Source organism: Anas platyrhynchos, chromosome 24, assembly GCF_047663525.1.
Source record: "Anas platyrhynchos isolate ZD024472 breed Pekin duck chromosome 24, IASCAAS_PekinDuck_T2T, whole genome shotgun sequence".
Classification (NCBI taxonomy): Eukaryota; Metazoa; Chordata; class Aves; order Anseriformes; family Anatidae; genus Anas; species Anas platyrhynchos.
In genome coordinates, this window is record NC_092610.1 from 2,081,262 (window position 1) to 2,097,962 (window position 16,701).

Consider the following 16,701-nt stretch of genomic DNA (forward strand, 5'->3'; position numbering starts at 1 on the left):
TTGACCGCCGACATGGGGGACAGGATGATCCGTTAACCTCCCGCGCGCTGATTGGGCAGTTTGAGCGGCGGGAGGCGAGCTTAGGGAGGAAGCGCGGCTTCTGATTGGCTGCCCGCGGAGTCAGTCGGGCGCGAAACCGCCGGGGCAACGGGGCCCGGGCAACCCCGGGGGGGCCCGGCCTCGCCTCAGCAGCCCCTCAGCGGGGGAGCGGGGCCTTGGGGTGCTCCTGGCACAGCAGCCGCAGGCTTCGGCTGAGAGAAAAAAATAAAATAACGTGAAATAAAGTGAAATAAAATAAAGTAAAATAAAAATAAAATAAGTAAATTAAAAAATAAAATAAATATAAAATAAATTATAAAATAAATTATAAAATAAAATATAAAATAAAATAAAATCTGGGTCTCAGCTCTCTTTTCAGAATGCTTCTGGCTCCTTCCAGCACGGCTGGCGCCTTTCCCTCCTACTTTGAGCGCACATTTGCCATGCCAGTTTCTATTTGTTCGGCGGAGGCTGGCGGTGTTGCACAACTCCCCTCAGGAGGTCGCGGCTGGGAGAGCTTTCACCCAGTTTTGTTTGAAAAACCGAACAGGGAAGTGGCAGAAATGGATATTTCAACTGATTAAAGCCATTGCAATTTGCCAGCGCCTTGCAAAGGACAGGGCTCTGTGCTTAGCACCTCCACTGATAAGAGACTGGAGGTCGATCCCCCCAAATGTACAACCATGTAAACCGCTTCTTTCAGGGTCTGTGATTTCTGAGTAGAAAAACAAAGATGCTGTAAAAACTGTTATGGTGACAAAATTACACATTCTAATACAGAAAGCTGACCACAAGTACTTTCCGTGTATTTAGCATCATTGGTTTCAGTGGTGTTGCACTGGAGACGCATTTAGTGTGCTAACATCAGAACAACGTGACATTTTCAATGAAGGTTTTCATCCATCCAGGCTCCCAGGCTCCCACTGATGTTTCACATTCAGTTTCAGATCACAGTAACAAACTTTGTGTGAAGCCCAAGTGAAAGCCACATGCTTGCCTTACGTGGACATAACCTGTAACTGTTGCGTTGCTGTGATAAAATATTACCAAGCTATCTCAAAAATATTTGTGAAGCCCTGGGCAAAGGCAGACTTCATTGCTTCAAACAAAATGAATTTTCCTGGGGCTTTAAAGTTTTAAAACAAAAATTTGCTGGAGATCTATCCTTTACTCAAATCAGTATTACATTAGCTTTAGGACTTCAGCCGCTTCCAACTGCAGCAGAAAGCAAGCCCCAAGTTCTGTTCTAAAATGGATTCTCCCTGCGATGTCAGCCCCGCAGTGCCAGCAGTAAACGCTTCCACCACGAGGTGTCTCAGAGGTTAAAGCACTGGAAGAAGAAATTTGGGACTGGCTCCTACTGCACAAAAACTGGCATGGCCTCATTGCAACACTTGGTTGTTTCTGTTCAGAAAGCAACAAAAATACTGAGTATAAAAGAGTTGTTTTCACCTTTGTTGGGTCCTAAGTACAAGTGAACTATATTTTAGGGAGGTATTAATTTTTATCATCCTTTGAAAGAAATAGGGAGTGTAATTCCAGTCCTTGACCTGCATAGACATGGACAACTCAGCTGAAGTCTACAAAGTAGCTTTGAACTTCCGTGTGTCTAGTAGCAGCCAGGATATGAGTACCTGCTTTTGTAACACTGTAACTGCAATGTGAATATTTACCCTGGCACAGAAATCAAACAAACACCAATATAGGTTCCAGGACTTAAAATAAAAATGGCTTCGGCTAACAATCACCTGATTTTGTAAATATTCACACTAGGCAGCTTGCTGCTCTAATACAAAAACAAACACCGAGGATGTTCTCCACAGTATGGCCCACTCCAAATAAACATTGTGCCTGAGACTGGAGACTCATCCGGACAACTTCAGGCTTTGGAAGAAATATTTGAAGGAAGAAATGAGGCTGACACAGAGGTCTGAAGATAGGAATAGCTCAGCTGCCATCAAGCAAAGGGTAATCTTCAGGTAAGAAATGCATGGATCTCAGCAGGTAGTTCATTTAGATAATTTTTCCCTAAACCGTTTCCTCCTCCTGTAAACATAAACAAAGAACTGACACGAAGAAATCTGCTTTATCTCCATACTATTAATTGCAGGAGGGAAGAGCTGCATGTGTCCAACCTGCTAAGTAAGAATAATTACCCCATGAGGTTCTGTGTCCAAAATACTGCAAATACTAAAATTGCACGAGTCACAGTAATGTACACCACCAAAAGAAGCAATTAAATGTTGTGAGGAGGCGCTGTGTCTGCATTCCCTGGGCATTCCCTTGGCATTTTTGATCTAGGAGGAATGTTTAATGGCTGTTTGCAAAAATTCAAGTAGTATCTCTGAACAAGAGATGCTCAGCAATTAAAAAAAATAATAATAATAATAATGAAGCAAAAGACAGGAGCAGACAGAGAGATCACAGCACTGAGACACCCAGAAATCTGGAGCCTGCTAAAGACTCTGCTAGTCAAATCTGTGGCGCTTTCTGATAAACCTGTCTGGAACAGCAGGGATTTCTGCAGAACGGTTTCATTATTCCAGGGCTCACCAGTTTCGTGAATAACAGCGTCACCTTTAAAGAATAAAGGAGAAAGTAAAATGCCTACAGCAACCTCTGGTGCATAAAGCTCAGAGGGGGGATGAAAGGAGTGGCTAATAGCTGCAGTAGCCATTCAGCCCCTCAGCAGAACGCTCAGCAACTTTCCTGTGGCACTTGATGATGAGAGTTCTCTCCCTCCCTCCTCCACTGTTTTCACTCCCTGCTTGAGTACTGATTAAATCTGCTCTCTGAGAGGTTTTTCCTGTACACTATGACAAATATGCCCGCAGGCCATTTTTTAACCCAGATGAGTGAAAGTAATGCAGGGCCAGATAAGAGATTACAGTGATAGTAAAGCAAACGCAGAGAACGACTGCAAGGGTTGATTGTTTTTGCACAGTAACATCAATGATTTCATTGGATATAATCTTGATTTATAGCGGAATAAATGAGATCTGAATCAGGTTGAAGAGTCTACAAGAAAGATAATACAGGATCTGCAGGGAAGTCTGCTGTCTGACCTCTATGCGCACCCACAGTTCACAATCCTGCTGGAGACTGTGTTCTCTCAACCCGAAAGGGTTAAAGTTCAGGATTTTCCATTTCTAATGTCTCAGAACTAATTAAAATTCCTGAAATATCTTAAGCAGCAGAAGTTCTGAGTCCTCTATCAAAATCCAAACCAGCATCAAAGTCACATAAATGAGGTCTTCTGCAGAAGACACGTTCAGTACACTCATGAGAAAGTGCAAGAGGAATTTTGCCTCCTTTCCCTTTCCTTTTCCCTTTCCTCTTTTCCTCTCCCTTCCTTTTACCTTTCACTCTTCTTTCCAGGACGGGCAATGCAGCCGATGTGGGAGGTTTGTAGGAGTGTTTAGCAGATCCAAGGACATTCCTTCTCTCCTCAACAGTGCTGTGTGCTCCCGTGTTTGTGAGGGACGGTTTGGTTGGTGAGACTGGATGGGTAAGACGAGCACAGGGCCTGAAAAAAGAACCATGAATCCATCACTGAACCCACGAAGGAAACATTAATCCCTGCTCTTATAACCCCAGTCCTCTTCTCCCCCTGCATTTTGTACGTCTGCCATACTTCTTCACAATGGAACACCCAGTGCAAAAATTGGCTTCAAAAACTACTGCAAGAACTGGTGAGTAGTGGATGGCATCCTGACAATTCTTAAGGCTACGGAGTGAAAAAGATGGGGAGTCTGGCACAGAGCAGCATCAGCTGTTTATAGTACAGAAATAGCCGTAAAAGTCTAGCTACCAGATTTGCACATGTTGGTCACCATCTATTTAAATATTTCGTGATGTATGCAGTTCAGTTTCTTCATCATTGTTGACTGTATGATTTTAGAAGCCCGATGTATTTATGACTACCTACATTCTTGGCGTAATTTCGCATTTCTGTGGGGCTGCAGAGTGGCAACGAATGAAAACAATTTCCTTTGTATTTACAATCGGATTCACCTAGGGGACCTGAGAACTGCCATAGCCGGTGTGCAAAAGCTGATGCCTGGCATGTTTGAAAACAGAAGTCTGTGTTATTGAGACTTAAAAGAAGATGCAGAATGGATTTATAATGATTGTAATTAGAATAAAAGCGTGATTGCACTGAACTTAAACTCTGGTCCAAATTTCATATACGCCCACATCCAAATCGAAATTAACTTCATAATTAATACTGGACCATCCCTATTACAAAAAGACACTATTAATTATTGATGATGCTCATCTCTCTGCCGAGTTGTTTACGTCTTTTCACCCTCCAGTTCACAGAGTGCTCTGGGTAATGCAGCAAGTACAAATCAAATCCCTGGGAGGTGTGTAAGCAACCACTCCACGCTTGTCCTGCCTGCACATGGGAAGACCCTGCCACTGCACGTTCTTATCAAGCAAAATACAGAGGGGCATTTGTTTGCACGAGCAGAGCTAAGCTAGAATATTCTCTTTTGAGTTCAGCTTCCTCCTTTCATCCCACCCACCATCAGACACTTCCTGACATTTCTCCTGCAGGCAGAGTAAGGCAACTGCCTTTTTTTTTTTTTTTTTTTTTCAACGGCTGTTCCTCCAGCAATCTGTGGGTGGTGGGGGAAGGGGATGTTATCTCAACAGCAAACACAGCCGAGCAAGTCTGGGACGTGAGGGGGAGCTTCAGGATGAAAATAGGCCTCTGCCACCCCTCCTGTGTTCGTGAATCTATGACTAAGCACTCTGAATGCGTTGCTTTTTAAAAACTTGCCTTCTCTCTTTCCCTGATCTTTGTTGTTTCCAAGCCTCTGGATCCCCTTTGTCCTCGCAGCCTCGGGGGACCTCGCTGTGCAGGCCCCTGACATCACCAGTGCCATGGAAATGCAAATCCCGCTTGGCCCCGTGCATCAGGGCGCTGGGGGACAAAGCCAGAGCACCCTGGTGCTGGGAGACAAACCCACCCGGAGCATTGCTTTGCTGTGCACCAAGAGGAGACTCCACTAGATATTTTTTCCCCTTAAAATATCCCCTGGTTTTGCTCGAGTGATTGCAGCCCTGCCTTGGAAGCTGCTCGTGTCAGCAGAGGTGCTTTCCAAAACAAAGCATTTTTGGCAGTTCTGCCCATCTCTGGGACAGAAAAAGGTGCTGGCAGCTCAGCCTCCAGAGCTGGCAGCGCTGGGGGGATGCCTCCAGGCTGAGGGCAGAGTGCACCACGCACACAGCTGCCAGCTGTGGGTTCCCTCACCCTGGTCTGACTCTTAACCTCGCTCCCCAGCATTGCCTCCTCCCCAGCATCGCCTCCTCAGAGCTCCAGGCAGCCTCCTCTGGTTGTGGACGGAGATTTAGTGAAGCTTCTGCTCCCTGGCCTAGCACTGCCAGTGCCTCTCTTCATATTTGATGCAGATTTGGCCTCACATCGCCTCTGGTCTCAGTCCCTCCCAACGCCATGCACAAAGATGTGCGCAAAGCAACATATTTCAACCCCAAGGCCGCCTTCATCTCTCCTGTTCCCTCAGTTCTCCCAGTTCTGCTCCCTCAGCCTCCTGCTCACTGCTGTCCCTGCTCCCAGGACATCCCATCCCACAACCACACAGGGCTGTGATGCTTCGAGCCAACAGGCGCTGTCCATTCTTACAGCAATCCCACATTGTGCTTTTGAGGCTCTTCTTGACCCCAAACACAGGTGCAACATGTGCACCAGCCATGTTTCTCAGCCCACCCTACAAAGCCTGTCCTATTAGGATACTCACTGAGCTGACCGAGCAGGAAACAAGATTTTCCATCATTAGTTTTCCATCTGGCCAACACCATGCAGCACCTGCAATTCTCTGAACAGAACCTGAGCTCGCACGGAGGGAGTGTCTTGACCTCAATATGTAGGGCTGGCAGGTTTTCTGGGTGATCTATCTTCAGCTGTACGTGCCCGTGGGGATGTGGAAAGATCATTCATCCAGTTCATTGAGCTGCAGCCTGCATGTGAAAGGAGTTCCATGGTTTCTTTTTTAAATGTCGCTGTTTTAAAGACAAATAGTCGCACACGGAATTGTACAGCAGATTATAATATGGGCACTCCGGGGGTAAATTAAAAAGCAATTCAGAAACAATACTCTGTGGAAAAATCTTATCTTTTCCCTGTCTTATCCAGGCATTTATCTGGGTCTGTTCTACACTAGTCATCACCACATTATCTACATATTATGCAGTGTCTTTTTTAGCCACATTAATAAACACACAGCTCATTTAGAGTCAAAATTAAGTCAGGCCTGAACAAGCTGGAAAACATGCTGCAGTAGTTCAAGTGCCCTATTCAAAGGCCTGAGAGATGCCTACACAGCATACATACCAGTGATGAGAGAGTTTTAAATGCTCCGTGCTTATTGTCACCCTCTCGTCTGTCCACAGCACCAGTTTAAGCAAACCTTCCGTCAGGCGTAGATTTCCATAGCATCTGGTTTTATTGTGCTCCACGTTAATGGCAGGATCTGTTTTTAAAAACATATTTTGTTTAGTGGTCTGAAAGCGTTGTGAGTCGAATACTGAAAACTCAAAATATTTCCACCAGCTCCCTCATTTACTTATGAAAAACATGCAATGAAATAAAGATGTTTGTTCACGTTAGCCTGCTCTGAGCAAATTATATGAAATTCTCATTTTATAAAATACTATAGGAATTTAAAATATAGCCCAAAGAAATTATAATAATAGTTTTGTCAGATCTTCTGATGTTACTGGAAGTCCCATGGTGGTTGAGGTTATTCTGAATGCCTGAGCTTTTGGAGCTGTGCTTACATGAAAATAAATGTTTAGTTAAAACAAACAAACAAATAAACACGCATACCACTTCTTCCTTCCCACCCCCTGCCACTTCCTAAAGTTAATCCTGAAAATGTGCGGGCAGCGCACTATAAAGTCTCAGAATTCAGAGGTCAAAAAGAAAAAAACAAGTTTGTTATCCTTAAACTCTTAATTCGTAAACTAATCTCATCTTTTAAGGTCTTTCTCCTGACTTCTGAATACTTGGATTTTTCAACATTGTTACTAATTGTTTAGATCATTTATAAATATTTATATTCTAACTGGGTTCTTTTTTCCTTCTTTCTTTGTATTTTCTGCCATTCTAGAAGATCTGTTTTGAAAATAGGTGCATTTCCAGTGTTTATATCATCTACACATGTACAACACATCTGTGCTGCTACACACATGCTTTGAGAAATCTGTGCATGTTCAATACATCTCCAGTGGAAAATTAACATGTGGCAGCCCTGTACTGTGAATTTCTAGCTGTTTGAGAATCAAAACTAATGTAAATATTGCCATATAAAAAGCTTTGATTGCTACTATATCTCATGCACATTAAATTGATTAAAATATTAATTCTTTTCATCTGCAGCTATCCAAGGATAAATGTAATTTTTGAACAATTACTTAATTTCACATCAAGCTCACGGTTTACCTGTGACATCCTCTGACATACAGAATCCCCAATTCCTTAAGATATCTCACAAAATGACGTATCAACTGGAGTTACTTCTGATCTGAGGACGTGAAAAGCATTATTCATAACTTATTAAATTATTACTTTCATTAATTATTTCACTGCCAGTGGAATGCTGCCACTTCTAAAGAGAGACTTGACAGGATTTCCTAAACGAATCCCAAGATGATGTATCTAACATTTTAGGCCAGACGCAGGACAGTGTTTACATAAGATTCATTCCATTCACCGCTGAAATGCAGCTGCTGCTGCTTAATACCACCCTTTAACTGTACAAATCAGATAAAGCTAGGAAGTGGAGATTTCTCTTTAAGACAAAGTTTTAATTAACATTTAGATTATTTAAATAGCGAGGAGAAAGGAACACATTGTTCTTATCAACTACTTGTAGGTGCTGGTAATGTTTGACTGTTCACAGTCAACAAAAAAAGCAACAATCTGTATCTCACTTGTAATTTCATATTTTTTCATAATAGACTAATGTCTTGCTAACATTTTGAGTGCCTTAAGTATTGGAAAGCACTAAAATGACAGGCAACGTTACAAAGGTTTAAATATTTAGGCTTTAACCTTGAAAAGTTATATTGATTTTTGAAACCAAAACGTGACCTTGCAGGTATTTCAGGTTAAAGGGATACGCAAATCTTCCTGGGATTACGTCCTCTGAGTTGGTAGAAACAACCCTCACATGAACTTTTGATTGATGCCAGATGAGGAGAAATGCGGTCAAATATAAAACATCCATCCCAACATTAAAAGCATGTCTGGTTTACAGTTGTACCAACAAATGTTAAATTAGCTAAGAAATTACATAATGGTTCATTCATGAGTGATACAGTAGAGGCACAATAAATACAAAACAGGTCTGTCTATACTCGTAGGCTGATTCCAGTGAAGTGAAAAAAAACAAATGTCCTGCAAATACTCCATGCAGTTCTCGAAACCGCCGTGCAGGCGTTTCGGCACAGGAAGGAAGAGCTCTAGACTCCACAGCAGTACAAAATTAAGAGTGAGCCGACGTGGGCTCAGAGGCGCGTTACATCCTCACTGCAGTTGGCTCGTGATGCGCTACCGTTGTAAAATGACGCTTTGCAGCATGTAGAGCATCCCGCCCAGCGAATAAATAGAATCAGTAAGGCTGGAAAACACTTCCAAGCTCATCTGGTCCAACCATCACCCTACTACCAGTGTCACCCAGTGACAGTGTCCCAAAACACCACGTCCAACCTCTCCCTGAACACCCCCAGGGATGAGGACTCCACCACCTCCCTGGGCAACCCGTCCCAATGCCTGAGCGCTCTTGCTGAGGAGAAATGTCTCCTCATTGCCAGCCTGAACCTCCCCTGGCACAACTCAAGGCCGTTCCCTCTGGTCCTATCACTACTTATTTGCAATAATAGATAAAATATATACTCTCTCCAACAGGTCCAAACCGCCAACCTCTGGAGCGCTCCAGAACGGGAGGTGTGGGGATCCTGCTTCACCCTGCACCATGGGACCGATCCCCACAGCCTCATGGTGCCCAGGGGTGGGTGGCGGGTGGCGGATGGGTGCTGGGTGCTGCTCTGAGGTGGGACGGACACGGTGTGACTGAGAATATGGGGGAGGTCAACCTCTGGCGGGGTGAGAGGTGAGGCGGGGTGAGGTGAAGCTGTGTGAGGGGAGGCCATGTGTGGTGAGGTGATTCCGGGTGACATGAGGCCAGCTGAAGTGACACCAGAGTGATTCCAAGGTGACACGAGGCTGGGTGCAGTGACATTGAGAGTGGTGAGGCAAATCTCGGTGACACGAAGCCAGGCGACACCAGGCGGCCATGCCACAACCTCATGCGCCACTTGGCCACCATACTACCACTCGAAGCCCTCCAACACTTGCCCAACTGCCCAGCCACCACCTCACTCCCCATCCCCTTTCCCACCTCAGGTCCTCCATGCCCCCCCCCTCCATCCCCCCATTCCCCCCTCATCCCCCCCTCATCCCTGAGGCGCATGCGCGGGGCTGCCCCGGGGAGGCGGGCCCGGGCGGGGGCGCGCAGGCGCGCGGCGCATGCGCGCTGTGGCCCCGCGCTGGGCTGGGCGGCGCAGCTGGCAGCGGGCTCGCGGCCTGGCGGCTCCGACCCCCCCCCCCCCTCCCCTTCCCCTCCTCCTCCTCATCTTCCTCCTCCTCCTCATCTTCCTCCTCCTCCTCCTCCTCTTCCTCAGCCCTGAGGGAGCCGCCGGGACCCCCCTCCGCCTCCAGCCCACGGCAACAGCTCGGGGCTGGCCCCGGCACCTCGCGGAGCCTCCCCCCCGTAGGAGAAGGAAGGGAGGAGGAGGAGGAGGAGGAGGAAGAGGAGGAAGAGGGGGGGGGGGGGACGCACACAGGCGAGGTTGAAAGGGAGCGAGGAGCCCCCCCGGGCCCGGACAGCTGAGGGGGGGGCGCGACATGGCGGAGGCCAAGGAGGAGGGGCCCGGCCCCTGCACCAGGGTGAGTGGGGGGCGTCAAGGGGGGGGGCTGAGGGTGGGGAGGGGTGAGGGGTGCAGCCTGCTGGGCACCCTGCTGCTGTCCAGAGCCATGAAGGGAGGGCTGGGCAGGTGGGGGGCGGGGGGTTTGGGGTCCTCCCGGCTTGGGGATGGGCTGCCGTGGTGGGTGCATGGAGGGGTGTCGTCCCCCCGGGCCTCCCATCCGGCTGCCCCCAAGGTTTGTGTAGTTTTCTCGCAGTTGCCCCCCCCCCAGGAGATGTGTGTAGGCATCGTTTCGATCGGCGTCGTGGTGTCGCTGAGCTAATAAACTTAACGGCTAACGAGGATCTGGCGTAAACTTGATGGCTAACAAGGATCTGTCACCACCAGCCGGCCGGCCAACTTGGTCAAACCACAATGTTCTTGGTGCTTTTTGTTGATGTGTTTCACCCATTCACGGCAAACTGTAGCTCGCTGTCACGGTGGCACTTCCATCCCGTGGTTAGGTGTGTGGATGGCAAGCATCGCGGACTGCAAGCATCTCAGCACCATTGTTAGTGCTGGTCCTGAGCCTTGGCCCTTCGTTGTCGCGGTTTGGTCTGTAAGTATAGCGGGCGTCTGACCCTGCTTGAAGAAATCTTCATCCTTTAACCAAGTAGAAGGTTCATTATTGCCGGTGTCTTGTAGCCCGTGAAGCAACCGAGGGAAAATAGCTTTCTAAGCAGTGCTCATGGTAGTCTTGCAACAAGTGAAGGCCAACTTCATGCACGCATTGTAAATTTTGATTGAAAACTTTCTGATAGAAATGAGGTTAAGTCACTGCTAGCGGGCATTTCAGTTTGTATGGAAGGGTCTGTAGGCTACTACAAGTCTCTGAGCCGTCCAGATCTCTTTTCCCAAAGATGAGGAAGTTTTCCCATTCTCTAGCCTTGCAAAAGGCAAGAACGCTCTCTAACGTTTCCCATTCCTCTGCTTGAGAAGAGTTGCTTAGTGAATTTATTGCAGGGAACGTGAAACTTGTGATCGCAGTGAAACTACTTTCTGCTAAGCAGAACGGGTGACCTTCCAGGGTACGATTGAAGGAGTTGCACAGGCGTTTGGCTACACTGCAGTCATGGAAGTGAACTTCACAGCTGAACTGTCTTAAAGCCGTGTCTTTCACCAGTTGCACTCGTTCATGAGCAAACTCAAAGAATTTTGTGGATTGCTCACAAGAACCACGTATCGCTGGAGGATCAAGATTTTGGCTGTCTGCAAGACGTTTAAAGGGAAGTAGCTGGATGTAAGACAGTAACTTAAGAAATCTTAAATAAAACTTCATTCCTAGTCGTTGAGATGTTAGTGGACTAAAGAGAAACTTTTATGCCATGACGACAGCCAAGCATTGGAACAGGTTGCTCGGAGATGTTGTGCAGTCTCCATCTTAGCATCTTGTGGTCTCAGCATGCCCATTGCCTTTATACTCTCATCTTACCTGTTGATAAGTCACCTGGCATTGCCCAATGGAAAAAAAATACCTTTTTTCTTCTTAAGGTTGCCAACTGTCAGCTAAGAAATACCAAAGAAAAGCACCTTTGAGTCAGTATCGTCTTCATTGGTCTCAGGAAAACCTGGTTTTGTGTTGGTTAGATAATCATCTGCTAAGTAGTAAGTCCCAAAATCTTCATCCATTATTACTCCATGTGTCCTTGGGGGCATTACGGAAAACCTCTTACGTGCTGTTGGCATTGCCAACATTCTGGGTTCCTGCAGAAGCAGAGAGTGCGTGGTAAAATTTACAGATGATCGAGGAAAGTGGCACTTTTTGCAAGCAATAAGTAAGTTTGAAGGAAAAGACCTTTCTGGTGCCAAGTTTGACAGCAAGGTTGGTCTGAACTATGCCAGAAAGGCTTCTGTGAGATTTTAATATGAATAGTAGCACCGATACACCACGTTCTATCCGTGTGAAATCTTCAGAGTCTGAGAGGTGAATTTCTTCATCTCTCCCCATCTCAAAACCAGCTTATGCACTAAGATGTTCTTGAGGAACATGGGGAGAAGTGAATTCTTCCAGGCTGCTCAAATGACTGATGGAAACGGCAAAGAATTAGATGAGTATGCTGTACACGCAGTGCGCTTACATGGCTTCCATTAAAACAGTAAGTGATGAGGTCTTGGAAAAGCTGCATATCCCATTTCTCTTCCCGAGTGGTTCAGTTCCCATGCTACAGGAAATTAAGGTGACAGACTCTTTCAAATGCTGTGCCCAAGGAATAACGAGCATTTCTTAAATAATGTTCCTTTGTAGGGGAAAAAAGATTGATGTAATAATTTCTTCATTTCTTCAGAGAGGAACTTAGCAAGTGCTGGTGTCCTTTCCAATATTGAAGTCTTTTGCAAAGGTTATTATTCCAGAAGTGCATGCACCAAGAATGGCGTTTTGCAGAATGCATCAAGAAGCAGGTGCCATCCTTTAGCTCAAGCCAAAGCATGGAGCAACAAACTGAAAAACGAGGCTTTTGCCAGTGTACGATAGCATCCTTAAAGTTCTTGTGGCTACGCTGTAGTTTTAGAGGTTAATTTCTACTTTAACCTAATTTCTAATCTTTAATTTCTAAATAAATTACATATATAGATAAATAGTTATTTTATATAACATATTCTAAAGAAAATATATCAACATATTCAACTTTTTGAATAATATCAAGATTAATTTTATAATTTTTTTGATTAAAACATTTGTGGCACTTCAGCTATAATTAGTATATAATCTCGCTGTCTTGAACAGTTTGCATTCTGAGTAGAATGATCATTTATTTACCACAATACTTGGTCAATGCATTGAACGAGACAGGACAATTTGTGGTGTACAGTGCACGCTGCTGAATTTGATCCCTGGGCTCTTGGAAGTCAACTTGGTGCGAATAGGTGGGCACCTGCATGTCTACGTCTTGCAAAAGATTTTAAGTTTCGCATGGCTTTATTCAAAGATTGGAGGAGGTCGTCTCATTCAGAAGGTTTTGCTACTAGACTCCTCTTAAATGGGACAAAGACGATGGAAATGGATTTGTGCAGCTCTCAAAGGATGCCTTGAATTTGCCACGTCAAAGAAGCATAAATGATCTCAGTGTTTTACATTAGGGCTCTTCACATGGTATAAAATAAGGAAAAATAAAGTAAGCTGTTTATGCCCACTTGAAGGCCACTGGCATGGTTAGGATGCTGGAAATTAATTATGAAATCACCCCCAACATTCTTAAGGCAGTTAGCTCAACTTTTTTTTTAATCTACCGTCGTTGGATCCCATCATTTCTTCTAGACATTCCCGTTCACGTCGGCTTTTCCATAAATGCCTTGCAGCAAATTTCACTTAGTGAATTCTCTTCAAGGCTTTCTGTCAGTGACTAACTGTTCAGGTGACTTCCATCATCCATTTTCTAACGGCGTGGTAACTGCATGAAAGCAGCACTTGCTCCTGCTTTTGCTCATAACATTTATTCTCTGTGATCAGCCAAACTCCTCAAAACAAGGTTTCTCCAGCAGAGCGTATTTCATCAAGGGCATGTCAGCAGCATTGTGTGCTCTCCGTGTCTATCATCTTAGCCTGCGTTCTGCCTTGCATGTTTTAATAGAAAAAAAAGTGTTTCCACTGGGACAGAAGAGGGAGATGGCTACAGTACACCCCCAAGGTTGTTTTTTTAATTAGTTGTCCAGTGGAAAAAGAAAAACAAGAGTGAGTAAGACTCAGTCTGGGAAGATAAGTAAGGGATATAAAGAACTCTGTTATGGAAAGGTCAGTAGAGTGCTTCATGAACTCTGTAGGTGTGAGGCCATGATAAAGTAATCCTTGCGTGCTACTGATTGCCGGAGCAGTTACGTTATTTGTAGAAGCTCGTGCCAAGCTGAAGCAAAAGTCACATCACAGCTGAGTCTGAAAGAAGTTGAAATCTGCTAGCATGAGCTGTGGTTTAGCCATATCGGGAAAAAGGAGACGGATTTAAGTGCTAAGCAGGCTGCAGATCAGTAACCTCTAGACCTGGAGTGGATGACCTTTGCTGCCACACTCTTTTCCCGTAACTCTGGCTCTCTGGAAGTGCTACTCAGAAATTTCATGGGAAATAAAAATGTTAGGCTGTACTTTCCTAGACTCAGTTTTACTTTCCCAAACTAGTATTGACCCAACTATATTCTATATATCCAACTGTACGTTGATCCATGCTATATTCTGGCCTTTCTGTAAAGACTAATTGAAGAACAATGCTATGTATTTAGTTTTGGTTACCATATTTGCTATTTACTTTAGATGCATGTGTATAATTTTGGAAGTAGTTTGAAGTTCTGGGAGGATTTCTATATAAATTATCTGTAGTGTTCTTATAAAAAAAAATGAAACCAAATCATACTCGCTGGGTATTGGGATGGTTTAAATTGTTGAACAGTCCTAGACAGAAGATGAAGAGATCTACCTGTGAGTCTTTTCTGTCCTCCTACAGGAGAAATGTTGGAGTACTTACTTTATTTCATTAATTTTTGATGGCTTCCTCCTCTTCTGTACATTGATATTTGTTAAATCAATCTGAAAAGTAAACGGATTTCAGCTTCATTCAAAGAGGTGCCATGCGCTCAAGAATTCAGACTTCTCTTCAGTAGGTTCAATGTTGCCTGCTAGGAGTTGTCGTTGAAATAAATAATGAAGTAGGGGAAAACTGCACACACTTAGAGGCTCTCCAGTTCACCACCACTTGTTGTCGTTGGCACCGAACTCTGGCAAGAAGGGAAAAGACTTGCGGTACCTAATGGTGGATGAGATGATTCACCAGTGTGAGCCCATTAAGATACAAACCATCCTGGGAAGGAGGGCTGATAATCCCCGCTGTGTTTATCAACAAGCAGAAGGTGCTACATTTGTACATTGGCCTGGTTTGCATGCAAAGCCAGCTTGTGGGCTTCATATTTGAGGGCAGATGATGATGAAAAGCAGATGACTTGGGTTTTATATCACTTTATTTGATTTACGGAGGGTTTTTTTTATTACTACCATAACCAGTAGCAAATAATTCCTAACGTGTTCATTGCCCTCTTGGGGGAGACATTGAGTAGAGGGATTTTTACTGGGCTGTAGTGCTGGTCCTCACACCCCAGGTTGTTATCCTTGTTGTTTCTTCCTTGTAGAACAAGGACTGGCTTTCCCTTAAAAGATGTGGTGATGGCTTGCGATTAATGAGATATCAGCTTCTAAGCTAAGTGGAATAAAGGGGGCTGTGTGCTTTGCAGAACTTCATCTTCCAAATAGCTATTTGCTTTTGAAAGATGTGGCCAAACTATGTAAGTAAACACTTGTCATCTGGGAAGTGCTGTCTTGTGGGATGCTAAAATACACGGCTGAAGTGAAATATTTGGTTTGGAGTAATTCCTTGCCTAGCACCACAGCGCAGAAACAGGTGTTGTTATAATGGATACCCAGGTCTGGTTTTGGAGATTTTTACATCCACGTAACGTTGTGAACTGTTTAGTTTTTCTGGTGTATGCTGTGAGAAGTAGGAGTTGTCCTAATTTAATGTCACGGAGAGATTGAGGTTAACCCAAATGGCAGCGCCACCGGTTGGTCGCAGAGCGTCTTCACCTGCCGTAGGATAGATCAGCACGTAGCTGGGGTGAGGGTTAGAGGAGAGAAATTCTCTGTTTTTAAAAGAAAGCCTTTCTTGTGGATGCCTCGGTTTGTTTGCTTGATTTGTGGTGTGTGTGTTTCTTAATTTTCAAAGCCTGAGCATCCAGCGGGCTGTGGATCAGCACATCGTGTCTGGTGCCTCTGCAAAAACAGTTGCAAGGTGAAGGCTTCCTGCAGGGAGCTGTGGGGTTTTCGAGGAAGGGAGTGGGACAAAAACTCAAATCTCCCTCTATTCTGTACAGGTGTAGATAAAAACTTTGATCATTGGCAAAAGATAAGGCATTATCAGGTAACCTTCTGTTACTTGGCAGGCTCGTCTGCTTGGCCCCAGATAGGCTGGGAACAGTTTGCAGCTCGTTTGTGTGTGTTTGGGGGAGATGCAGACCATAAGGTCGACAGAGGCTTTGTGTAGAGTCGGCCCATGAATATTCAGGACTCTCAGGAATCTCAGCAAAGTCTGGGGATAGAAAGGGCTGATGCACTTTTGTGCCCAGCGGCTCCCCATGAGTCCTGGTGATTCATTCCCAATTCTGAAAAACTTAAGCCAAAAACGCCTGCAGCGCACGCCTGAATGCTGTGTGCTGAAACTTTCTTGTTCAGATGCGTAAAACTTCAGTCGCAAAAATTTCGGATGCGTCAGGAGGTGGGATGCAAAGCAAAACTGCAGCTCTTGACCATTAAGGTAAGGAGCCAGAAGAAACAGAACCATGTCTGCCTTTGTCTTTTTGCATGTATAGATGCTGCTTTGAATTTTGCCTTTAAAATACCTCTCGGAGCATCCATCTCCTGACTCTTAGATTGTTTTTAGTCACTGATTTAGTCTTTTGAAGTCTCAAGCTTGGCTCAAATGCCTGCTCAAGCCTGAGCACAAACCTTGCAGAATCTGCAAAGTTCACATCCTCCTGGCTCTGCTCCCGAACTGCGGGCTCTGAGCCGCGCTCTCGCAGCAAAACCCGCGCCGAGCCTCCCAGCACCCCACTGCGGGGCTGCTTTTGGGGTGCTGGAGCCCCGATACCTTGGGTGGTGGCCGGCGAGTGTCCAGCGTGGAGCCGGGGCGGCTAGGG

General features: G+C 45.3%; 1 protein-coding gene and 2 long non-coding RNA genes across 9 annotated transcripts in view; 2 read left to right on the forward strand and 1 right to left on the reverse strand.

Annotated features, from left to right (window-relative positions):
- Positions 1 to 1,880: 1,880 nt before the first annotated feature.
- LOC139999403 (uncharacterized) lies at positions 1,881 to 4,202 on the forward strand. Its single transcript, XR_011804852.1, has 2 exons — positions 1,881 to 2,018; positions 3,418 to 4,202. It is a non-coding gene; the product is annotated as an uncharacterized lncRNA (long non-coding RNA).
- Positions 1,952 to 9,467, reverse strand: LOC139999402 (uncharacterized). Its single transcript, XR_011804851.1, has 6 exons — positions 8,963 to 9,467; positions 7,508 to 7,589; positions 6,398 to 6,536; positions 5,805 to 6,024; positions 3,399 to 3,565; positions 1,952 to 2,085 (listed from the first exon to the last, which is right to left on the reverse strand). It is a non-coding gene; the product is annotated as an uncharacterized lncRNA (long non-coding RNA).
- Positions 9,468 to 9,606: 139 nt separating this feature from the next.
- Positions 9,607 to 16,701, forward strand: part of LOC101796704 (zinc finger MYM-type protein 4) — a 45,013-nt gene continuing 37,918 nt past the window's right edge. For 2 of the 7 annotated variants that reach the window (XM_072027309.1, XM_072027308.1), the window contains exon 1: positions 9,834 to 10,015. In XM_072027309.1, the coding sequence (XP_071883410.1) occupies positions 9,974 to 10,015 (42 nt within the window). In that variant the 5' untranslated portion in view covers positions 9,834 to 9,973. Of the gene's footprint in view, positions 10,016 to 16,701 lie in introns of all 7 variants that reach the window. The other 5 variants (XM_072027306.1, XM_072027307.1, XM_072027305.1 and 2 more) reach the window with 5 other exon arrangements.